General features: G+C 39.8%; 1 protein-coding gene across 1 annotated transcript in view; it reads right to left on the reverse strand.

The window, feature by feature from the left end:
- DIAPH3 (diaphanous related formin 3) overlaps nucleotides 1-15,070 on the reverse strand; it is a 470,879-nt gene extending 455,809 nt beyond the window's left edge. Inside the window, exon 1 of the mRNA XM_074378260.1 lies at nucleotides 14,684-15,070. Coding sequence (XP_074234361.1) covers nucleotides 14,684-14,863 — 180 coding nt within the window. The 5' untranslated portion in view covers nucleotides 14,864-15,070. The remainder of the gene's footprint in view (nucleotides 1-14,683) is intronic.
- Nucleotides 15,071-26,147: the final 11,077 nt, after the last annotated feature.

Here is a 26,147-nt window from a genome sequence, read left to right on the forward strand (position 1 = left end):
TTATATTTTGCAATATGAGTGCCACAGTATCTTTGGCTAACACCTCTTATCTCTTCACAAAATTATCATTTCTTTCTTGTTATGAGAACATTTAAGATCTAGTCTCTTAGCAACTTTGAAGTTTATGATACAGTACTGTTGACTACAATCACTGTGCCATGCATTAGATCTACAGAACGTATTTACCTTCTAGTTATATAAGTTTATACCCTTTAACACATGTCCCCAACTTCCTCACACTCCTTTTTCAGATTCTACACATAAGTAATTTAAATTATTTGTCCTTATCTCACTTAGCATAATGCCCTCAAAGTCCATCCATGTTGTCACAATGTCAGAATGTCCTTCTTTCTCATGGGTGAATAATATTCCATTACACATATATACCACATCTTCTTCATCCATTCGTATGCTGGCAGACACTTGGGCTATTTCTGTATCTTGGCTATTGTGAATAATGCTGCAATAAACATGGCAGGGCAGATATCTTTTTGAGATCCAGTTTTCATTTCCTTTGGATATATACTCAGAACTAGGATCAATGAGTCATATGATAGTTCTATTTTTAATTTTTTGAAAAACCTCCATACCGTTTTCCGTAGTGGCTGCACCAGTTTACATTCCCATCAACTGTGCACAAGGGTTCCCTTTTCCCCAGTCCTCACTGACACTTGTTCTCTCTTATCTTGCTGACGACAGCCATTCTAACAGGTGTGATCCCAGGCCTGTTTCTGTCATGACTGATGTTATGCTCATAAACCCATCATTGAGGGTAGCTCCAGCAGCTGTATAAGTGTTAGAGCAGGCAGATAGCTAGATATGAGCAGAGAAAGGGGGACACAGACCAAATGGCAGGAATTGGGCAGAAAGGAAGGGCACAAGCCAAATGCAGGAAACCACACATCATGTAAGCAGCAGGGATCCTTGGGCAGAGAAAGAAAAGCAGGAACCTTGGGGCTGATAAGGGATCCTGCCTTTTGGGATGACAAGTGGCCTGGAGAAGAACAAAGAAAGGAGAGAAAAGGCAGGAATTTCTAGTGTCGAATGTAACCTTTTGCTCATTATGCCCTCATTTCAATAAAATTAGCCTTGCAGATCAGAGGAACCCATCATGCACCGACGCCATGACACTTCAGATCCAGACTAAATAAGGACAAAAATCCCTCCTCCCTTTGGGAAGGTGGAGTTGGGATGATAATCAGGGAATACGACCCCAAACCCTTACCTTCCCAATGAATATTCCGCCCATTCATTTTTACACCCTGTATAACTAACTTGCCAAAGAAATTCAGGGCAGCCGCTCACCTGAGCCTGCCCGCTCTCCCCTGAGAGTGTAGTATCCATCCTTTAATAAATCCTCACTTTAACTTTATAACCTCTAAGTTTTGTCTCTGAATTCTTTCTGGGGTGGGACAAGAACCTGGAACACCAGTTGCGTCTGTCGGCACCATAAGTGCATCATGTTTGCCTGAAAAAGATGTGCACATTATCCAGCAGGAGTAAACTCTCACATCATTGGGAGGCACTCTGACTTAAGATGAAGACTCTAAGGGCCACAGGCAGTCCACTTAAACATAAATGTGGGCCAAAGTAGCCACTAGCCCACATATGGGTATTTCATAAGTTAATTCAAGTTAAATTAAATTTAAAATCCAGCCTCCCAGGTAGCAATCGCCACATGTGGCTAGTGACTATCAAATCGGACATGGCAAAACAGAACATTTCCATCATCATAGAAAGTTGTACTGAACATTACTGAACTAGGTGGTAGTGAAAGCTGAAGAAATGGGTGAGCTCATGCTGGAAGGAGACATAAAGCAGACAGAGCAAAAGATTAAATGAGATACTACTTGGGAACACTAACAGTAGGAAGTGGGATGAGCAAAGGGGAACAAGTTACAGCAAAGATTTGAAGAAGCGAGGGGTCCGTGCTAACACCTGGAAGAAGTCCAGGAAGATGAAGCCTGGAAAACAGCCACTGGGTTAGCAGCTGTTGATCTGACAAAGCAACTTCAGTGGAATGACAGGAGCAAAGACAAGGTTGAGGAACCAGTGAAGGTGCCTGAATCCCTCCTTTATGAGCGCACTCTACCCTTGGCAGATGCCATCATGCAGCAGCAAGCTAAAAGCCCTTTAGTACTTATGGGTTAACCCCCCTGGTAACACACTCATCACATCTAACCAATCATACACATACTCCTGTTCCCATTTCAGAATGCAGAAACAACCACATAACAGTAGTTTTCAAGGTGTCACAGCTACCAAATTCAGAGCCAGGACTTAAACCTAGGTTAACTCCAGAGCCTGAGTGCTTAAAAATTACACAACGTGGACTCCCTGGCAACACTTCACCCTTGCTGGTCCGCACCTGTCTTCCCCGTGCTGGACTGAATGTGAGCCCCTTGAAGTCAAGGACCAAACTGTATCCATCTACCTGTGCTAAGCTTTGTATAAAGGGCATTCAAATATTTACAGAATAAATGAAACCAACTAATTCACAGAATTTAGTTATAAGGGAAGGAAACAGAGCACAGTACTAAGAGGAGCACAGGGTCATGGGAAAGCTGGAGAGGGAGGTTGTTGGGTTTTGCTTCTGCTTTTTCTTTTAGAATGGAAGTTATCTGAGCATTCTTACAGGATGGAGCCTGTGACGAATGAAACCATCTCATGGAATAGGCCTGGGTCGAGATCAGTGGTACAGGGATTAACCTTGAATAGGAAAACAGACACTTCTGTGGATACTGGAGGAGAAAGGATGAAGAGCTGCAGATACAGAAGTTCACAGCCACGACAGCAGGAAACTGAGCCAGTTCAAGCAATATAGCCTTTATTTTCTCTCCAAAGAAAGTGTCAAGGTGAGAGTGAAGAGTCAGGAGACACCCTCTCTAAGATCGTTTCAGTGAATGTTATGGCATGTCCCGTGCGGGTACTGAGTGGTGCTTTACACACACACACACACACACACACACACACACACACACACACACATCAGTAAAGGATCCAAAAGAAAATCATTGCCTCTGTATGAGGAAAGCCGGAATTGGTGGTCTGGGAAGAAAAGGAGTCAGTGAATTTCACTCTGAAGTGCTTACACTGTTGGGCTTTTTAAGAGGTTCATACATTACTTTTTCAATTTAAAAAACTATTTGCAACAAAAAGGAACCGGGCCCATAGAGAAGGTAAAGAGGGTGACAACAGTCTCAGCATATATGCTGAGAAAATTAAAAGGGGGGTAAACAAGAAGCTAGCTCAAAGCCAGGGCTCTGGGGCCAGCCTGGCGGTTCTGTATCCATCACTCCCTGTTCCCAGCTGCAGCACCTCAGGAACATCCCAAACCTCTCTCCCTGCTGCAGTTCCTTCACCAGGAACACAAGGGTGGTGAGAGGACCTGCTTCAAAGCATGGCCTTAGGATTAAGTGATTAAAGGAGTGCCCAGCCCACGAGAAGAGCTGCGTAAACATAGCTATTGTGATGATGATTGTTACCAACAGCTCTGAAGACCTCGCTAATCAGTGGGCCCCAGATTCCTGGTGGCTGAGGGCACCAGTTCACACAGCTGGGAGGGGTTTCCACCAGGAAGCGGCGGCGAAGCCCGTCAGGTCGCCCCGGGCTTGGAGATCTGAGGCAAGCGGGCAAGGAGGCCGAAGCTTCTATTATTTATTTATATTCTACCTTATGTCAGGTTTGAGGAGGCAAGGAATGTGGAGGCATCCTAGTTCAAAAGGAGGTCCAAGGTTACTTTTGTGGGGTGTGGGTTTAGTGTGGAGCAAATGTCAACAGGAGGCTGACAGAGAAAGAGAGGCAAGGTCAGGGGGACGAAGGCCTATATAAAACAGAAAGGAGGGGAATTTGTCCAGGGACCAAGCCTTTTGCTGCTTTCGTTAGTCAAACTAAGCTCAGGTCCCTGGACACAATGCAGATGTCCTGCAGGAAGCGAGGAAGGAGGAGGGAGGGGGGTGAGAGGGAGGAGATAGGGAGGTGAGAAGCAGGAGAAGAAAGGTCAAAATGCCCTATATGACTGAGATCCTGCCACATCCCCTCCAAGATGACCAGCCCAAGGGAACTCAACATGCAGAGGCGGGATCTCCCTTAAGAACCAAAAGAATAAAACTACAGTCTCCCACTTACAATGTATCGACTTCACGATGCTGGGAAAGCAATACTCATTCAAAAGAAATGGCACTCCAAATTTTAAATCTGGACCCCTTCCTAGGCTAGAGAGGCGGTGGAGTACTCTTTCATGATGCTGGCAGCAGCTCCCCACCAGACACGGGATCATGAGGAAAACAACTGATACACTTAGAGCCACTCTGGACCCAGACAACCAGTATTCAACGCATTCTATGAGCTATTCAGCACTTTAAAATAGCCTTTGTGTTAGACGATTTTGCCCAACTATAGGCGAATGTAAGTGTTCAAAGCGTGTTTAAGGTAGGCTAGGCTAAGCTAGGTTCAGTAGTTAGGCGTATTCAGCACATTGTCGACTTCCAATATTTTCAATTTAGAAAGGGTTTATCAGGACCTAACCCCATTTTAAGTCCAGAAGGCTCTGGAATAATAGCTATCAAATATTAACTACTAGGCTCTATGTCCAAGCTATTGTAACATGCATTACCTCAACTGATCCTCACAATACTATGGTTATCTATTCCATTTTACAGATAGGATAACTGAGGCAAGGAAGATAATCCAGCCCAAGCCGTCTTTGTCACAGTGGTTAACGGGCTCTAAAGCCACACTGCCAGGCCCTGGAGGAGCTTGAGTAAGCAGGCTCCGTTCTCCAATGACCCAGAAATATGTTTCTGGTAGTCTTCACATGCCCTCACCCACCACAATGCAACTTTTATAGAAAGGAAATAGACATTTAGGGTACATCAATAACATTTAAATTTAAATTAATCATGAATAGATTAATGAACCAGGCAGTGTAAGGTTACAAGAGTAATTCTGCACAGATTTTCAATTAGCCAAGTGTTCACCTTCCTACTGTAAGCTCAAGTCTATCCCAGGCACCACCAAGAGAGAAAGTGACTTCCAAAAGCTTACAAATACATGCATAAAGCAATGAAAGGAGGCTCGAGAAAACATATCAATAAGAGCAAAATAACATGCTCAGAAGAGAGGCTGAGTGAAGTTAGAAGATGGTTTTAATTGAAAACTATCACCTTTTATAAAGAAATGAAACTGTCACATTGAATTTTTGAATGTAGATTATGTGCATTGTTTTTCATGTTCATTTCTCCGGTTGTCAAATTTTTTCATTAGAAATGAATTGTAATTGTCATTATGAATTGCATTCTATCCAAGGTTCTGATAAACAAAAACAGTTTAATACTACAGTACAGTCCAGAATTAATTTCACCAATCTGTAAATCCTGGTTAAAAACTGAATGTTCCTAAGTTTCATTTTTATGACACCCAAATAAACAGCCCATCTAGGGAAAATATAGCAATTACAGGATAAACCCCACATCTTGGGAAAATACCTTACAATAAAATTAGCCAAATAAATGCAATATTACAGATCCTACAACTAGACTAATCCCAGTATTTTACTCAGAGTTTTGAGAAATTCTACACCATAAACTCCAAAAGAAGCACACACTTTTTTTTTTTTGAACTTCTAGAACAACCTAGAATTAGCAATAATTTCTTTGGAGAGAGCTGAACAGGTTATTCAGCCATTTTTAATCCATGAATTCGTGGACCACAGCTACTCAGTTATAGCCCAAGGCCCTCAGAACACAGGATGCCCTTAGTACGTATTTCATACATTAAATCCTAGTCCCCACTTGTTTTCTGGCATTTTAAAAATGGGCTATGATGCTCAAAGATGGAGTAAGTAGAAACTTAATAATTCTATTCACAGATCTATTTTTCGGGAAAAGAATTACCCTACTCCCTTGCGAAAAAAAATAAAAAAACACTAATCAAAACAGAAAAAAAAATTAAAGCCCTGTAAGACTTTACTACAAGGCAATGATGAACAAAGATTAGGAGAGATAGCCAGAAAGGGAAGAAATGGACATTTCAATAGAATTTATAAGGTTTCATTTCAGAAATTTACTGGTGAGCAGTACACAGTGTTCTATACTTCTCTTGTATGATAAAACATATTTTTCAAAGATTGCAAGGGAAATGTTTACCATTAGGAAACCATTTAGAAGTAAACTGTTTTGAAGTACATTGCATGCATCTCTTTGCTACTGAAAAATACTCATCACTTCAGCTCACCACTAGACAAAGGACTAAAGGTGCAAAAAACCTTTGTCTGGTTCAAGGACTCTCCTAACTTCTTAAGTTGTCTCTGAGTTCCTCAAATTGAGGTCCTCGGGGCCCTTCCACAGACTCTCCAGTTCTATCACACTTTTTAAATGCTGTATTTTTCCAAGATTATATCAAAAATTAGAAATAAAGTCCACATGTTCTGGACAATTGAATGCCCACTCTAGAACCACATTCCGTCAGGCACTTTTGGTGAACATGCCTGCATTTCTGTGCACTATCGATATGTTGTCAGAAGATCAAACAACGTGGACATCATGCCACACAGGCATTAGAAGCTCTCGCACTTAGAAAGAATTCAGTTGCAAAAGGCAATAATGATTCCAAAATGACACAGTGTAAGCAACCATATACCCACAGTTAAGGAAAATTAAATTCCAAGAGAAAAATGAATATAGAGGTTGGCGGTCTTGGCTTTGATGCTTTCCTCTCTTTTTCAGCAGTTTCAAACAGTCTAGTAAAAAAAAATTTACATATGGCTATTTTCCTTTTATTACAAACAGGTTAATAAGAGTTCCCTACTTTACCCAGAGCCTCAAGTCAAGACCTTGCGAAAAAGACAGGGATGTTGGATGACAGGCCTCCATCAACAGCTTGGGGCTTGATCTCTGGGTTCATCAGTCTGTGCTCAGCTCCTCAGCTTCTGGGATCCCATTTCTACCCAAGAGTCAAGCTGACAAAAAGGAAAACAGCAAACTACACACGTACCTTTCCACTATTAAATCCAGCAATGATGACAATTTCAACAAAACATCATCATCAATCACATAAAATTAATGTTGTTAATTTAAATTTTATTGGTTTTATAGTTCTGTTTTGGATTTTATATGTAAATCTGTTTTGTAAAAGAGCCATAAGCATAAAGAGTTATACTTGGTTTTATATCTATACATATAAAAGCAACATTCTTTTTACTACCATTCAGGTCCACACTAGAGTATCACAAGAATGTTTTTTCCTTAAGTTTGAGGTCGTTTATTTTGTTGGCTTCTTTTTGTAAATTTCATAGCTATATGAGCCTCATTTTACAAATTAAAAACATATCCCCTGAAAAGCTTCAGAAACTTGCTCTGATCTTTCAACTGTAAGAATCAGAAGTCTGCATCAATCTGCATGTCACCTGACATGCCAGGATAAGACCTGGGAACACAATGCCTCTGCCTCATCATGAGGAAAAAGTCTGGCCCAATTCAGATTTTCCAGTGTAAGAAAGTTATTCAAATATCCAGTGTAACATCTCCAATGCCCTAAAATCTAGACAAAAATTGTACTATTACTACTATTTCTACCAATGATGACAACAATAACAACTCTAAAAATGGTAAATATTTACATAGATGTTACAGCGCCATTACAGCCCATCACACTAACTTCTCCTCTTCCCAAAAACCCCATTTCACACATGAGGAAACAGACACAGAGAGAGGTCAAGTAACTCACCCAAGCTCACACAGCTAATAAGCGACATAGCTGGAATTCAAGCCCTAAGTGTGGTGCAAGTCATTGTTCACAAGTATTATTTATAATGCCTCTTATATCTTATACAAAAAAACTGTGAGAGAGGATAGCAGTGGGTCTTTTGAAAAATAAAATCTATGACAAGCATTTCCATGTGATTTTCATTAATAAGCTAGTAATTGAATATTCCAGCACCAAAACTTATCTTAGTGAAACTCTTAAATTCTCCCCAAGTTAATAATGATTATTTGATTTGCTATTTGAGAAAATTACTTCCAGAGGAAAGGTATTTCAATGCCACCCTGCCGCTACTGAGAGAAAGCTGCCTTTGTAGATCCTGTTCAAAGAAAGCTCATGCTTTGATCCTTAATATCCCATGAAGTAAAAGGTTATGCTTAATCTATATTTTATAGATCTAAAAGTCAAATTAGTTTCTGGGATAAACAAGCAGAGTGTGATGGTAAGCATATTTTGTAGCATTCATTTCATTCCCAGTTTGGAGGATACTATATGCTGAGTTAAAGACAATTACATTAGTGTAAAACATAGCAGTTTTTTCTTGTATTATTCTGCAAGCATAAACAAGTTATACACATGTTCATTTACATTCTATATAAAAAGCCAATTTTAAATCCAATTTATAAGGCAATAAATATATAAAGAGTCTAGGACACAGCAATAAAGTTATGCCATAAAGGAGAGTTAATTTAAGACAACAATAATAAAAGCATGACAAATTTTAAGCATTCTACCAACTGCACAAAGGTGTTTCAGGTAACATCTGTTCAGAGGCAATTGCTACAAGACAGACTAGATAAGATGCAAGCATTCACAGTGCAATAAATGTATGTCAGTTTGCTTGCTTCATAATTAAAGACATGAGTCTTTGAAAAAAACAAGCAATTAAGACTTGCTCTAAATCTAAGACAATCATCCCTGCTCCCATCCCTTTTTACTCACAAAGAAAAAAATCTAGAGTGATCCAGAAGTAATATAAACCATACATCGTCTATTTTCAGGAGGTAAATGTACTCCCCGAAAGCCACTTGATATATGTTGTTTCTTTTGATAGATCATATATTAATAGACAAAAGTAAGCTTATTTTCTCTGTTAGAAGGATAGAAAGAAAAGAAAACCTGGGATGATTCAAAGCAATTTACATTCAACCCTTTGTATCCACAGGATTCAACCAACCACAGATCAAGTATTTAGGGAAAATAAATCCAGAAGTTTCCAAAAAGCAAAACTTGAATTTGCAGCACACCGGCACACTATTTACATAGCATTTACAGTGTATTAGGTATTATAAGTAATCTAGAGATGATTTAATGGACGATGTGCATAGGTTGTATGCAAATACTATGCCACTTTTTATAAGGGACTTGAGCATCCATGGATTTTAGCATCCAAGGAGGGTCTTGGAACCAATCCTCTCTGGATACCGAAGGACGATTATACTTAGATCAATGGCCTGAATGAAGTGATTTTTACCTTATGAAAGTTTCAGTGTCTGATGGGTTAGGTGGAATTTTGACATGAATAAAACTCAGGTGCCAGAGCCTTCAACTAAGAACACTATCTCCAATTCTTGACATTTTAGGACAACTAAAAGCATCACTTCAGCTGAGGACTCAGTGAAGAAATACATTCAAAAAGAGCACATAGAAATCACCTCCACCTTTTCTTGGCTTTAAAGCAATGATGAAAATGATACAGCACAGCAAGATAAATGAAGGTTCTAGTTGTTACTCCAGGAAACCAAACTGTGGTTATTTTACATTCACCCAAACCACAAACCTTTCGAAATAAAATGGTACCACAAGAGATTTAAATGGCTCTGATGGCTCTCCTAAAATGTACACTTGTAAACTGTGCAACCAAACCTTTCAATGTGGTCATCCTCACAACTGTACGTTGCTGTAACAAATTACCACAAACCTAACGGCTCAAAACAACAGAAATGTATTCACCTGGGCTAAAATCAAGGTGTCAGCAGGGCCGATCTCCCTCCAGAGGCCCTAGGGAGAACAGTGCCTTGCCTCTTCCAGTTTCTGATGACTGCCAGCGTTCTTTGGCACATGGCTACAGCTCCAATCTCTGCCTTGTGGTCGCCTCACCTGCTCCCTTTCTGTAGTCAAATCTCCCTCTGTCTCTCTTTTATACGGAAAAGTGTTTGCATTTAGGGTCCACCCTGATAACCCATGATAATCTCCCCCATTTTAAAGGCTTTAATTTAATCATGCCTGTAATGGCCTTTTCTGTCATACACAGTAACATTCACAGGTTCTGGGAGTTAAGCCATGGCTACCTTTTGGGGATCATTAATCAGCCTACCACACCTGCCTCCAGACAAGCCCAGAGCAATGAGGCAAGTGTGCACTATTTTCAAACACAATCCGATTTCAACTCTCAAGACCCCAGCACAATAAGCAAAAGCTTTCCAACTGTATACCCCTTCCCACCTCACAACTCACCTATAATCAGGAAATCACTAATTCTATATTCATTAAAGGCATTAATAACTATTGCTAATGGTTCCAGAATGAAAAAAGAAACAGTAAAGAGTAAAACTCCCACTAGCATGGGAGTCATACAGGACAGTGACCAAGGATGTGAACTCTGGGACTAGCTGCCTTGGTTCAAATCCCAGCCTCCCCAGTGAGCAGCAGTGTGACCCAAGGCAATTTAACCTCTGTGCCTTCATCTGCCCTTCTAGCAAACAAGGCTAATTAATACTACCTACCTCACAGGGTTGTTGCAAGGATCAAAGGAGTTGATATTTATTTAAAAAAAAAAAAACCTACACACACCTACATGGCTCCTTCACAAAGGTTAACTGTTATCACTAACAATGACCAAACACAGTAGACATACAGATGTTAATGGACAGGGTGAAAAACCTCTCACAACCAAAACTGAGGGTATAGTAATGACATAATTAGACAACAATCAGCACTCTATAAGATGGAAATCATAAGATCAGATGTGAGATTTACGGTAAAGTCTGTGAGAACTTTTAAAAGATGTTCCTAATGAAAAAGAAGAGCTACTCTGCTAACTTGGAACAGGGAATTAACAGCCCCCTTTTCAAAGGACTGGCGCGCATCCTAGAGCTGGAGACCTCTCCAGCAGCCTCGCATCCTGCTCTCACCCTGGATCTGGTGGCCTCCACTGCGTGTCCTGTGCATTTCTAAGAGAAGTGGATCCTCTGCCCACGATCATTGAAAGTCTTTGCATGATGACTAGGACATTGTTTTGTTCTGTTCTGTTAGGTAGTTAGAAAGGTCGGGGAACCGGGCAGACAGGTGGAGGAGAGGGAGGATGATCAGGGAGATGGAGGTATGCCCGCCTCCAGCATAAAGGGGTTTTACTTCTTACAAATGAGAGCCAGCAAGAAACCAGTCAGAACCCAACAGCCGCGACTGTGCTGTAGCAACAAGGACCTAACCAGACATGACCCAGTGCTCATTGTAATATAATTAGCATTGCGGTTTAGCTCCCCACCCATGGGTTTCTCTGTGTGCATCATGGGTAAGGACATGAGCAAAAGGGACGAGCATGACTAAGCACTCAGGGGCACTCAGGGGCAAGAGCCGTCAATCAATCAAGAGACCACCTCTAAGCGAGGGGATGAGAGAAGGGACAATGACCATTGTTATGCGCCCTTGGACCAGCCCACCTCCCGCTATTAGAGGTGTATTTTCCCTTTGCTAATAAATCCTTTAAAATCTTTCGCTACACAACGCTCCGTCTCTCATCTGAATTCTTATCTTTCAGGTAAGATAAGACTTGGGTCCAGGTACTGATGATGTGACCTAGTACAGGTACCAAGTTTAACGGTCCACTGAATTCTATTTACCTTCACAGAGTCTTCACCCTGTTACCTGCCTTGTCCTCCCAAGCATCCACTGGTTGTATCCCATCTGCCAGTAACTATCCACAGTAACTTAATACACACACACTTTGCCATATTTTCTGCTGAAACCAAGTTGGTTTGTTCGCAAGCAGCCCAAAAGCTGATTCACTATGTAGCCAAACTATCCTACACTTATAATAGACTAATTTCTACTACTTACACAAATCTACGGAGAGAAGTTCTATGTTACAGACTTCTATACACCATTCAAAAGTAACTCGAGGCTCATAACTATACATGCAGTAGAAAACAAGGGCTTGTTTGTCTGCTTTATCCAGATTCAAAGTAAAACAGAGTTTCGGTGGAGACCAGGGCTCCAGCCTTCTTACGCTAAGACAGGAGCCAGTGGCCAGTTTAGCCCTCAGTTCCACTACCAGCTTGCAGCTCTGCAGTGTGCAAAGACCAAACATCTATATTATCCCTACTCCCGTCTGATCACCAACCTGCATTACTGGTTCCAGTCAGAAGCAGCTGCCCCTGACAACTAGGTGACCTAAAGACTAGGTGACTCGAGGAGATTCAGGCTAGCATCACTTCATCCCAAATCAAGAGAAAGCCAAGAACTGACCTGACATCCAGCAGTAAAGTAGACTGAACGACAGAACAATCACTTTTTGAGCCACTGCTAAGATTTTATGAGGAGGGGGTCTCCAAAGATCACCCTCCATGCCACAGACAAGTATTACTGGAGCGGGACTGGAAACAGTGAGAAGTAGGCAGATTGGGAACGGCTGCTCAGAAGGTAGTCTTGACATTGGAATACTAAGCCTGGGCCAGGAACAGAGTTAGAGCTAAGCCTGGAACTCCATTCCATCTAAGAGTCTAGTTCAATAGGGAAGTGGCACCCCCAGGCTCCTGGTGGAAACAGATTCAAATCATTTCCAGAGAAAAGCCTCCTCAATTAGGCCTCCTAGAAGATAGGTTAAGACAAAGCGATGAAATCACAAATTCTTAACAAGTACAGAGAAGGCACCAAGCCACCGTGAGTGCAAGTCAATGTACATAGACCAAAGACTGCACAAACCAGAACTGCCAAATAAGAAGAGCCAAGGAGGAAATGTCTAGAGAAATAAAAATAAGAAACAAAGAGTATCAGGGATTACCAGGCAGATTTGAAAAAGAAGCAAATGTAACTTGTAGAAATAAAAAATAACTGACACAACATTGTAAAATGATTATAAATCAATAAAAATGTTGAAAAGAAATAAAAAATAACTGATACCTCAAAAATTCAGAAAAAGTTAAATAGAATAGATATAGCTGATGACAGAATTAGTGAAATGGAAAATACCAAGAAATTACCATGCAAGCAATAATCTAAATTAGATTACAAAGACTCCGTATTACTTCCAAATTAAAGTCATGATTCAAATCAGACCCCTATCTAAACACACACACAGTATTTTAGATATGTTTATTAGTTTCGGGACTTAAGAGTACTGTCTTTAGATGTCTTAACATCTTTACAATAACCCTTTTAACATACCTTTTTTTTAAACTTTTTTTGGGGAGAGGGAGAGGTGTGTGTGTGTGTGTGTGTATTTTAATGGAGGTACTGGGGATTGAACCCAGGACCTCATACATGCTAAGCATATGCTCTACCACTGAGCTATACCCTACACCCTTAACATACATTTTTACAATAACTCTTTTAACATAACAAGAAATGAAAAACAGCACAGACACTAAACCCACAGCACCTAATACATCCTTCAAAGAAACTAAACCTAAATATTAATTTAGGTTCTGTTTTCATGACCTCCTTGTGAAGAGTGAGTCACAGAAAACTATACCTCATGTACTCTGGAATACAAAACTCATAGACAAAATAAAATGACATTAACCAAGAGAGTAAACTGTAAAAGGAAAAAAAGTCATTGCCCAGTGGATCCTTCTCCTGTGGGGTAGAACATTTCACTGCCAATCTACCCCTATCCTAATTATTCCTCCACTCTGTCAAGATAACAATCAACAAACTAGTTGATCCTCCTGCAAAATTTCACCATTCCTATGGCCATCATAAGACCTAAATTTGCATAATTAATCCATGCGGTCCCTCATTTTCAGTATTAGGATACATCTCGTAGCTCTGCACTGTTTTATTCATCTATGATTTTAACTGCTAGATAGCAAATCACTCCCCCTCTACAAGCCTTTATTCCCTTAATTGGTGTATCTTGATTTAAATTCCTAACAACTTTCATATGTTCACAGAAGGCACATGCCGTACTGTAAAATTTCACCTATGACTAAAATGTTTTTCCATACTCCTAAGTAAAATGGAGAGGGAGTCAATATTAAATTTTCAGTTCTGTTGGTCTCACTTCAAATCAACCCTCTATGTGATTTATTTACACACACCAAAACAATCTTCCTCACTGCCTATTCTTTCATTAGTTAATGCCAACAAAAAGATTTACAAGGTGCTAATCATGACATTTCCCTTGACGGTTACAGTGAGTAAGAGAAGCAACCAGAATAGCGGGTTTCAAATACTTAGACTTCTTTCCAATCTAAAGGAAACATTCCTTAGCAGTGACTACATGGCCCGCCAAGTTTTGAAACGAGCTGTTCGACTTGGAAAATTATAACCAACTTTTTAAAGTTCTTCTTGGATTAAATTAAGCAGAAAAAGAAATACCATCACCTAAAAGTTCACTTTGATATGTCTCATGCCCTCAGACGCTAGCGGGGAAAGGAAAAGTTTAACTTAAAAAATGCAATGTCCACCTAGGTGACGTCAATACTTATTTGACTGCTTTTCGCGGCAGCCTTAAAAAAAATTTGCGGCAACACAACGATCAGCGTCTCAGTGAAAGGGTCCACATATAACTGGACCCTGTTGTATGAAAAGATTGGCAGCTCTCACATCTAGAACAAAATACCGCCCCCAGTTAAGCACTGTGAACACCCCCACCCCCACCCACGCTGTCAGCCAGCTGAATGAAAGTGAAGGACCGGGGACTGAGGCAGCCCGTGGGCACGTTGAGAGCAACCCCACCCCAGCTCCAGGCCAAACTTACAAACTTGGGGCGCTTCTCGCCGGGCTCCTCGGGGCCGCGGGGCGGCGGAGGGTGCTGGGGGCCCTTCCTGCGCGGCATCTTGCCGTCCCGGCAGCCGCGAAGCGAGGAGGAGGAGGGGTAGGAGCCCCCGGCGGCCGAGCCCTGCGCCGGGTGATGCAGCCGTGGCCGGTGCCGTTCCATCCTTCCAAGCAGCTCCGCGGGGCTCGAGGGCGGAGAGGAAGAGGGAGCTCTGCAGGCCACAGGCGGGAGCCCGGGGTCCGCAGTTCCACCGCCACCAGCCGGGTTCAGCCCAACTGCTGCCTGCGGGGCCGCTGCCAACACAACCGAAAACTCCCGCCGCCGCAGAGCGCCGGGGACCCGCCAATCCCGCACCGCCCGGTCGGTGACACCCCCCTGGAATCCGCCCCTTCCGGGAGAATGGAAACATGATTGGCTATTCGGCCCGTTCGTTTCACCGCTCGAGCCACTGGCGGGCCAGGCCGCCGCCTTAAAGGCACAGGGTGGAATCGCATCTGGGGAAGCGCGGAGAATTTACCGGGAAGTCGCTTGTCTGGGTCTATTTGGAATTTGGAGCGCGGGTTCCCGCCAACCTGGGAGGCCACCACCATCGGAGCCGCGCTAGGCTAACTCTCTCTGCACATCTCGGGGGGCCCCGTGCGATGGCCATTGGGAAAAGGAGTTCTAGGAACTGTGATTGAAGGGTTGCTGGGCTGGAGAGAACCACAGCGCCCACAACTCCCAAAAGGATGCTTTTCTCCATAAATTGAGCGCCTGCCTAGTGCTTAAGTGCTGGGAGCCCGCTCAGGAGTGGCAGAGACGTCCCCCCCAAAGTCAGGCAGCGCTAGATTATGCCGTTAAGGAGCTCACAGTCCAAAGTGATTAAGTGATTCACAAATCCTTACACAAACAAAGTAATGTAAATGTTGTAACAGTTATTCTAAAAGTTCATAGAGAACAAAAGGGGAAAGTATTAAATCTGAAGGGGGGATCTGGAAAGACAAAAAGAAGGATGCACAGATTTTTCTCTGGACAGAAAAGAGTGGTGGGACTTTAAGATAAAAGGCATTCCCGGCAGGAGGAAGGCCAAGAGGAGTCAAGAGCAAAGAGCTGAAAAACCGACAAGGGAATATAATGAAGGGCTTAAGCTGAAACCATTCAGAAGAATTTATTGTGTATAGCCAAGGTCAAGCTACAAGGCTAAAGCACTTTGCCCACAAATAAGTGTGCTTTTTTTTTCCTCTTTAAAAGTAACCTTTCCTTTTGAACTATTTTCTAAAGTTATCCATCTTCTGACTACATGGAGGTGGTGTGGATAAACATGCAGTACTGATTTGGGTACAAGGAACAACTCTTAAGAACTCAAGAGACTAACACAGAGAGTGAGAAAATGAGCCTTAGTTTCAGCTAAGGCTTTACAGTTTTCAGGTTTGTTTGGGGTTTTGTTGGGGTTTTTTTAATATTTATTTCTTTTTACTGTATCAAACTTTCAGTGCCAGTCTCAGTCCTCAAAGAGCACCTAATCTTTAGGGGAAAGTCCAGGAGAACAGAAAGGTCAGGAGAACTGTAAGTAGTTCCTATGTATTGAGGACCATTAGACCCAGATGCAAATTTTATTCCTGTTACTTACTAGCTATGTGATGTCGGAGGTGATGTTACAATTTCTTTCTTTGCCTTTCCATATGCAAAAAGGGGGTGATAATACTACCTAACAAACAGGAGTATTGTCAGACTTAAATAAGATAGCATTTCCTATGTAAAGAAATGATCATGAAAGCCCCTCACACCAAAGACCACCAGGAGGAACACCTGTAGTTGGAGTGGAGTTTTATAATTCATAAAGAATGAGAACAGTCACTATAGGGAACATGAGTTTCTCTGTAAGAGTGTGTTAGAAGGACTTAAAAGGTTTTGGACTTTGGTTAGGTGATTTTGGAAGACTCCTTGGAAGCAGAGTGAGAAGGATTACTCTGGATTTCAATGCTGTCAGGAATTGGACAGTTCGATGATTGGGCACCTTAATGAATCTTACCTAGAAGGATGGCAGGCTAAAGAGTGAGGTTAAAGCTATAACTGACAAAGGAGGAGCAGTCATTCATACTGTCTTGGGAGTTGTGGTATATTGGGGTTTGCCCACCAACGTTGTTCTGTGAGATGGTTGTGTCCATGAGAGGAAAAAGAGGGCCTATCTGTGAGTGTCAGGCCAGCTTCTAGAAACACCAAGGCCCAACTGAAACTGGCAACTAGTTCCCTGCTGTCAGTCAAGGGGTGATCTTTTCTTTCTCAGGTCCCTGGCATATAGAAAGTAGTAAGTATAAATAAGTAGGAGCTATTAAAATTAGTTTTCAAGCTTTACATAGAGCATGCTGAAATTTTCCTCATAGAAATTCTTTACAACTACAGCGCACCTGTGAAAATAATACTGTTGTCTATATTTTACATTTTTAAGTACATTTTATTTGCAATTATTATTTAAACCTCACAACAGCATACACTGCCCCTCATTCTGATGCCCTAACCAGAAGAATATGATTTACCCTACTGAGTCAGCAATTTTGGAAATGCTGTCTTGTGCCAGGCTCAGTGCCCAGGGCTGGGACAAAGTTGAATGAAACAAAAGGCAGGCCTGGAGAAGCTTGGAATCCAGGAATATGTTTCTTTCCTTTATCATTTCTGTTCAGTCTCAACATCCAGACAATTAGTAGTGCAATCCTTTTGAGGATTCACTCTTGACTATACAAGAGAGTAAGTTGTGAAAGCTGAGGGAAAGGATGGATCATCCCCATTCAGTTTTTTTATAATGACAAACACTTTCATGAGATACCATTTCACCTCCATCAATCTGGCAAATATTATGAAATTCCATGTTTTGGCCAAACTATAGGGATTTCCACATAGATGATTGGAGTGCAAAACTGGTATGGCCAGTTTGGACAGCAGCTTGGAAGTTACCTAGTAATGCTGAAGGTGCATGTACCTATATCCCAGCAATTCCATATCTGGATGTCTCCTTGGAGAAGCTCAAAGATGCTCTACCAAAATATTTCTTGAACATCTGTGAGAACAAGAAAGGGTAAACCATTTAACCAGGCCTGCAGTCAAAGAAATAATAAGACACACAGAGACTTGTTATACAGTTGAGTTCTTTACTGCGTTTAAAATAAATAAGTCTCTTCAGCAAGTGGTGATGGGATAACTGGACAGACTCATGTAAATCAGTGAAGTTAGAACACTCCCTCACACCATACACAAAAATAAACTCAAAATGGCTTAAAGTCTTAAATATAAGACAAGACATAATAGATTACTTCCTAGAAGAAAACATAGGCAAAACATTTTCTGATATAAATCTTAGCAATGTCCTCCTAGGGCAATCTACCCAGACAATAGAATAGAAACAAAAATAAACAAATGGGACCTAATTAAATTGATAAGCTTTTGCAAAGTGAAAGAAACTATAAACAAAACAAAAAGACAACCTACGGAATGGGAAAAGATTTTTGCAAAAAATGTGACTGACAAGGGCTTAATCTCCAGAATATATAAACACCTCAAACAACTTAATAACAACAACAAAAAAACAACCCAATCCAAAAATGGGCAGAAGACCCAAACAAGCAATCCTCCAATGAAGAAATACAAATGGCCAATAGGCACATTAAAAAATGCTCAACATAGCTAATTATCAGAGAAATGCAAATCAAAACTACAATGAGGTATCACCTCACACCAGTCAGAATGGCCATCATTCAAAAGTCCACAAATGATAAATGCTGTTGGGGGGAATGTAGTTCAGTGCAGCCACTATGGTAACATTATGGAGATTCCTTTAAAAACTAAAAATAGACTTACCTTCTGATCCAGTAATCCCACTCTGGGCATATATCAGGAGGGAACTCCAATTTCAAAAGATGCATGCACCCCAAAGTTCATAGCAGCACTATTTACAATAGCCAAGACATAGAAACAATCAGATCCAGTAATCCCACTCTGGGCATATATCTGGAGGGAACTCCAATTTCAAAAGATGCATGCACCCCAAAGTTCATAGCAGCACTATTTACAATAGCCAAGACATAGAAACAATCTAAATGTCCATCAACAGATGACTGGATAAAGAAGTGGTGGTATATTTACACAGTGAAATACTACTCAGCCATAAAAAAAGAATGAAATATGCCATTTACAGCAATATGAATGGGCCTGGAGATTGTCATTCTAAGAGAAGTAAACCAGAAGGAGAAAATCCACTTACATGTGGACTCTAAAAAAAAAAAAAAGAAGACTCAAATGAACTTATTTACAAAACAGAAATAGACCCACAGACATAGAAAACAAACTTACAGTTATCAGGAGAGGAAGGAGGTAGGAAGGGATAAATTGGGAATTTGAGATTTGCAGATACTACCTACTATATATAAAATAGATAAACAAGTTTCTAACTGTATAGCTCAGGGAATTATATTCAATATCTTGTAGTAACCTATAATGAAAAAGTATATGAAAAGGAATATATGTATGTATATGTATGACTGAAACATTATGTTGTACACCAGAAATTGACACAACATTGTAAACTGACTATACTTCAATTAAAAAAAGTTTAAGAAGGAATAAAATAAATTACTAGGTCAACATGTGAATAAATCTCAAAAATAAAGAGAAAAATCAAGTGGTAAAATAAATTTCTCTCTCTATATATATATAAATGTAAAGTGTGTGTGTGTGATAACACTGCAAAAACAGGAGGGGAATAAACACAACAATGTTCCAGAGAGGAAAGGAAGAAAGGATAAGGAAGTAAAGCTGAAACATTATAGCTAAAGAATCTGTAAATGTTTTTTTCTATTAGAAGGGAAAGAGCTGAAATAAATCCAGCAAGATGTTAACACGTATTTGATCTCAGTGGTGTGTCTTTTTGTGCCTATTTTTTATTATTTCCTGTAATTTTCTATTTATTGGAAATATTTCATATCAAGGGTATTTTTGGTATGAAAATAAGTATTTTTTTCATATTGAGTTTTTAACAAAATACAGAAAACAACAGAAATATAGGAACTTTAGAGATAGCTCCCTTAACTATTCCTCCAGAAAAATTTTAGTTTGTTGGCATTGAGACCACAATCAGCTATTAAGTTCATGAAAGGAAAAATTAAATAATTCATTTCCATTTAGGATTTTTTTTTTTATTTTGAGTAGTAAAACCTATTCCCTCCTCCACCTGCCTTCACCTGCCTTTCCACTTTCTTCTATTATTCTCTTACACGCATTTGCCTTCTCTCCATTAAATTAGTACACAGGCAGAGGGCTAGGAAACAAGGAAAACCATTATGTTTCCCTCTTTCAGTTTCGAGTTAAACTACTAATTTAATTCTTTGCCATGAATTCTTTCCAAGTGGTCAATGCATTAAAACAAGAACCATTTCACTATTTACAATAGCCAAGACATGGAAACAGCCTAAATGTCCATCAACAGATGACTGGATAAAGAAGAGGTGGTATATTTATGCAATGGAATACTATTCAGCCATAAAAACCGACAACATAACACCATTTGCAGCAACATGGATGTCCCTGGAGGGTGTAATTCTAAGTGACGTAAGCCAGAAAGAGAAAGAAAAATACCATATGACACTGCTTATATGTGAAATCTAAAAAAAAAAATAAATAAATACAAAACAAAAACAAGACTCATAGACATAGAATACAAACTTGTGGTTGCCAAGGGGGCGGGGGATGGGGAAGGCAGACTGGGATTTCAAAATGTAGAATAGACAAACAAGATTATACTGTATAGCACAGGGAAATATATACAAGACCTCATAGTAGCTCATAGCGAAAAAAAATGTGACAATGAATGTATGTATGTTCGTGTATAACTGAAAAATTGTGCTCTACGCTGGAATTTGACACAACATTGTAAAATGACTATAACTCAATAAAAAATGTTAAAAAAAAAAAAAAAGAACCGTTTAATAACAAGCCTAATCCAAACCTGATCGATTTAATTTTACCAAGTTCACCATTGCTTTACCACCTGACTACAGTGGAGGAATATCTCGCTGTGCATAAATTCTATAACATTTTCTGCTTAATGACAGATATTAGACTAATTAGCCATTAGCACTGACTCTGCACTTTGATTCCAAACCCTCAATGGCAAGACAGAACAGGGTTGCCTCCCCAACCAGATTTGAGGCATGGTTGCTTGTCTGTCTTGGTTAAAATTGCTGCTGTTTTACAGTAGGATGTTAGATGAGAAAAAAGCAGATCATATGCACAAATGATCACTGATACAGTCATATAAGCTACGTGCCTATACCAGGGTTTCTCAACCTCGCCACTATTAACTTCCACAGCTGGATAACTCCTTGTCGTGGGGGAAACTGTCCTGTGCATTGTACGGTATATAGCAGCATTCCTGACTTTTATTCACTAGTTGTCACCAAAAATTTCCCCAAACATTGCCAAACGTCCCTGAAAGGTTGAGTAGAGTGTCATTTACAGATATAGCACATTTTGTTTATCCATTTATCAGTTGATAGATCATTTGGATTTTTTTCCTTCTTGACTATTATGAATAGTTCTGCTATAAATACTCATGTACAAGCTGTATTTAAATAATATATTTTTTGCATGGACATAAATACTTATTTCTCTTGGGTATATATACAGGAGAGGAATTGCTGGGTCGTATGATAACAGTTTGAGGAACTGCCGGACTTTTCCAAAGTGGCTGCACCATTTTACATTCCCACCAGCAGGGCATGAACGTTCCAATTTCACCACATCCTTACCAACATTTTTTTTTAATCTACCTTTTTGAATTTAGCCATGCTGCTGGGTGTGAAGTGATATCTCATTGCAATTTTGATCCACCGCCTATTTTTTGTAAAAAAAATATATTATTTAAATACAGCTATGCCTTTTCTTTTACATACTGTCTATGGCTGCTTTTGCTCACAACTGTAGCATCCATAGGACCATGTGGTCTGCAATGCCTAAAATGTTTGCTATCTGGCCCTTTACAGAAAAATATTTTCTGACCCTCTGCTAAATTATTTTTCTCCCTTGGTGCATCACAATTACTTTTCTTTTTAAATTTTCAGTGTTACTTTATCTTATACCAAGTAGAACTTACTGGTCTTCCATTTGTGGTGGTAATACAAAATTTCTTTCTTTTCTTTTCTTTCTTTCTTCCTTTCTTTTTTTCTATCTTTCTATCTTTCTTTCTTTCTTATTGAAATATAGCCAGTTTACAATGTTGTGTCAATTTCTGGTGTACAGAACAATGTTTCAGTCATACATATACATACCTATATTCCTTTTCATATTCTTTTTCATTATAGGTTACTATAAGATGCTGAATATAGTTCCCTGAGCTAGACAGTTAGGAAGTTGTTGTTTATCTATTTTATATATAGTAGTATCTGCAAATCTCGAAGTCTCAATTTATCCCTTCCCACCCTCTTCCCCCCCGGTAACCATGTTTGGTCTCTGTGTCTGTGAGTTTGTTTCTGTTTTATCACAATTACTTTTGTTCAGTTATTTCTGTCTCTTCAGTGAGAGTGGTCTTCCAGCAAGAAGCAAATATTAATTTGGGACAAATGTTCACGACAGAGTCAAGTTCTTCCCTTTGCCATATTACACACCTGCACAGGCTTTAATACCTTAAAAAAATTTGTTGAACAAGATCAAGAATATCTTGCCACCATACTGAATCACTGTGAGGAACAGAGTTAGTTTAAGGTAGGTATGAAAAGCAAAATTATTTTATGGCTATGTAATTCTTCTTAAAACACATTAAACTAATTTGTCCTCTGCTAAGTTTTCTCCAGGGTCTTATGCTTTAAGTTGAGATAGAAATGTTTCCTAGGAAATGTAATTAGTAGAACACAATTTAACGTCATGCTTAATAGTTTTCCAGGATGTTTTGATTAGAAAATTAATCTGCCCATATTTGTAGGTGATAGAGCCATTTGAGAGAGAATGGGAGTATTCCTTAATGTCAACTAACTTACATTAACTAATACTAACACACAGCTAAGGTTCATTTGAGAGTTTTAAATGTCACTAGCAGATCACAATCCCATTATTTGAAATAAGTAGCAAAATGGAATTAAGAAATCATTAAGACTGTTGTAAGATTACAGTTTAATTCCTTCATATTAAAACACAATTACTAACACCCAGATATAATTTGTTGAGTCACTTGGATAATAATTTGTCTAACAAGAGCAAATAACTATGTCATTCAAAGCTTATATATATATACACACACACACACACACACATATATATGTGCATGCATATATATATATATATACACACACATACACACACACATATAATAAGCTAGAAGAATTCTCTGATACCCAACAGAGATTTTTCAAATGTTCTTTTTCTTTTCTTTATGTCTCTTCCTCATCACCATATAGTTTTCCCTTTTTTATCCTCAGGTGAATTACTGTGTTCTGGACATTCTATAAAATCAAATGTACATAAAGCCTGTCATTATCGAGGTCTCTCCTGAAAGCACTCATCTGTGTGCATTATTTGCTTTGGTTCTGATTCTTTAGTTGAGCCTATCCTTATACAAGAGACTAAAGAATGGTTTTGTCAATTTGCTGTGATTAACATATTGATGTCTCATCCGGTCATGAGAGGGTATTGTACAGTTAGCTTCAGTGGTTAGCAAAGTTAGCGTCCTTGGGTTTCTTTCTTACAATGATTGAAGTATTTACAATTTCCTGTGAAATCAAGCTCTGTCTGTACACTGTTCTGAACCTGCAGTCACAAGTCGCCAGAAAATTGTATACTGTTGGATCTCAATCCTTGACACCCTCTCAATTTGCTGTGCTTGATAGCTATCCATTTTTTAAAAATTTTAATTGAGGTATAACTGATATATAATATGATATTTGTTTCAAGTGTACAACATAATGATTTGATATTTGTATATATTTTGAAATGATCACCACAATAAGTCTGCTTAACATCTGTCACCATACATAGTCACAAAAATTTTTTTTTCTTTTTTTGAATATCCTTCTCAAACATCTCTGCTTGCTTATTTTTTTCCTCGTCTCTCTAAACATTCTTTCCCTGACCTCTGCTCGGGCTTTATTTTCTCTCCCCATCTCCTGATGTGATAGCATCTCACCCTGCAGTATGCCCCAAGGGAGAAAGCCTGAATCGGTTTCACTTTATTTGTCACCTCCAAATAATAAAATAACTGGAGGAGTTCATGCTTACCGGCTACAAGCGTGCCTCAGTTTACTCATCTGCAAAATGAAGAGGTTAAATTGTGTTCCTCAGATATTCAAACTAAGATGCTCAGAGCCTAAACTTTCATATCTGTTCCTCCAGGGCAACCGCAGAAGGGGAGGGGAAAGGCATTGGAAATGGAATGACTCTGAGTCCTCTTCCAAGGGAAATTTAAACCAACACTGCTTTTACCTGTTGTATATATTATTGTTCAACACGAGGTTTCATGTGGAACAAAAAAGGATTCAGCAAAAAAGAAAAAAAATGAAAAACTTTATTAAGTGAAATTGGGTCTAAATCCATGTTTCTCAACCTTTTTTTTTTATTATCACCCCCTTAAAGAATCTTTGTAGACATTTTTCTTAATTGCCCCCATAAAATTTTAAATCTTTAGATATACTGAATATTTGTTTATCAGTACTTTATGCATAGAAAGAGACCTTTTATTGCTGCCTAAGAACTAACTTTCATACCTTTGGCATAGGGTACCAAGTGTGATATTGGCTCCTTTCGTTAGGTAGTTAGGTAAGTGAGGGCACCGGGCAGATAAGGTAGAGGAGAGGAGGGATGATCTGGAAGATGGTAGTATACCTGCTAGCAGCATAAAGGGGCTTTACTTCCTCTAAATTAGAGCTAGCAAGAAACCAGTTAGAACCAAACAGCTGCAACTGTAGGGTAGTGACAAGGACCTAACCTGACATGACCCAAGGCTCATTGTAATATAATTAGCATTGTGGTTTAGCCCTGCCCCCCATAGGTTTTTCTGTGTGCATCATGGGTAAGGACATGAGCAAAGGGTGATGAGCATGACTAAGCAAGCACTCAGGGGCAAGAGCCCTCAATTAATCAAGAGACCACCTCTAAGTGAGGGCATAAGAGAAGGGGCAAACAAAGACCATTGCTGTCTGTCCTTGGATCAGCCCACCTCCTGGTCTTGGAGGTGTACTTTTCCTTTGCTAAATAAAACTTTTAAAATCTTCACTGCACAATGCTTCTGTCTCCCATCTGAATTCTTATCTTTGGGGTATGACAAGAACTAGGGTCTCTTCCTTTCCCCTTTTGTGGTAACACCTTCATATCCTCTAAAAGCTCTAGATAATCCACTGCATAACTGAGTGATTTTGAACTACTTACCTATCCTCTGAGACTCTCTGTTTCCATTTACAAAACAGGAGAAGTAATTTAAAGCATATTATAAAGATTAATTGAAGTAACTTATAGAAAAGGGTTCTCGCAAAGTACTGTGTCATATTATATGCTCAATAAGTGTGAACTTTCTTTCTCCTTGAAAGTCCCATCCAGTCTGACATTCCATGATATCGCAATTCTAGTATATTCCCAGTTTAGACATATAACAAAAATGAACCTTTCACAATCTCAATCCCAGTTGCTAATGTTTGCCAGCACCACTGCCATTCTTCAATATTCCAGACAGAAATCCTGGAATATTCTCTTTGACTTTGCCTTCTCTTTGACAAATTACACCCAAGTCAAGGTGATCCAGGGTGAACAGTGAGCACTACCCCAAATCTGAAAAGGAAGAATGAAATAAATTTGACCCTCTGAGAATCAAATGAATTCACACATAATTAGACGTTGTTGGGGTTCCTTCTAGATCAAAGGACTGATAACTTTGATTTCAAGGGTATATTTTAATCCACGTAAACAAAAATATTCATCAGAAGGTTGGCAGTCAGAATTGGAAAGGAGGAGAAATAACATTATCCCATAGACACCTAAAATCCAACACTTACAAAAGTGAAATCAATATCTTTCTCTTTGCATCTGCCTCTTACCCAGTAAAGTCCCTTTGGAGGACAGCAACGCGGGCTACCGAGTTACCTAAGCAGAAACCTGCTCCGTGTCGCATCCAGTCTCTTAATCCTGTCAATTTCTAATCCTTAATACCTCTCCGATGCACTGTATCTCCACACCAATGCCCCTGCCTCAGCCCAGGCTCTGCCCCCTGCTCGCCTACATAGCTTACCCCACCTCTGACTGCCTTCTCAGACTCCACTCTGGTCCACCACTGCATCCTACAGGCCACTGCTCCAGAGGTCTCTCTGAAAAGGTTATCTGATCGCCTGGTTTCTCCCATGGTTTAAAATCCAGCTACTCCAGCTATCACGACTCTGATACCTCAGAAGAATGAGGGGAAACCTCTTGGGCAGAAACTGCCATAAACTAACACAGCAAAACA

Source organism: Camelus bactrianus, chromosome 14 (assembly GCF_048773025.1).
Source record: "Camelus bactrianus isolate YW-2024 breed Bactrian camel chromosome 14, ASM4877302v1, whole genome shotgun sequence".
Classification (NCBI taxonomy): domain Eukaryota; kingdom Metazoa; phylum Chordata; class Mammalia; order Artiodactyla; family Camelidae; genus Camelus; species Camelus bactrianus.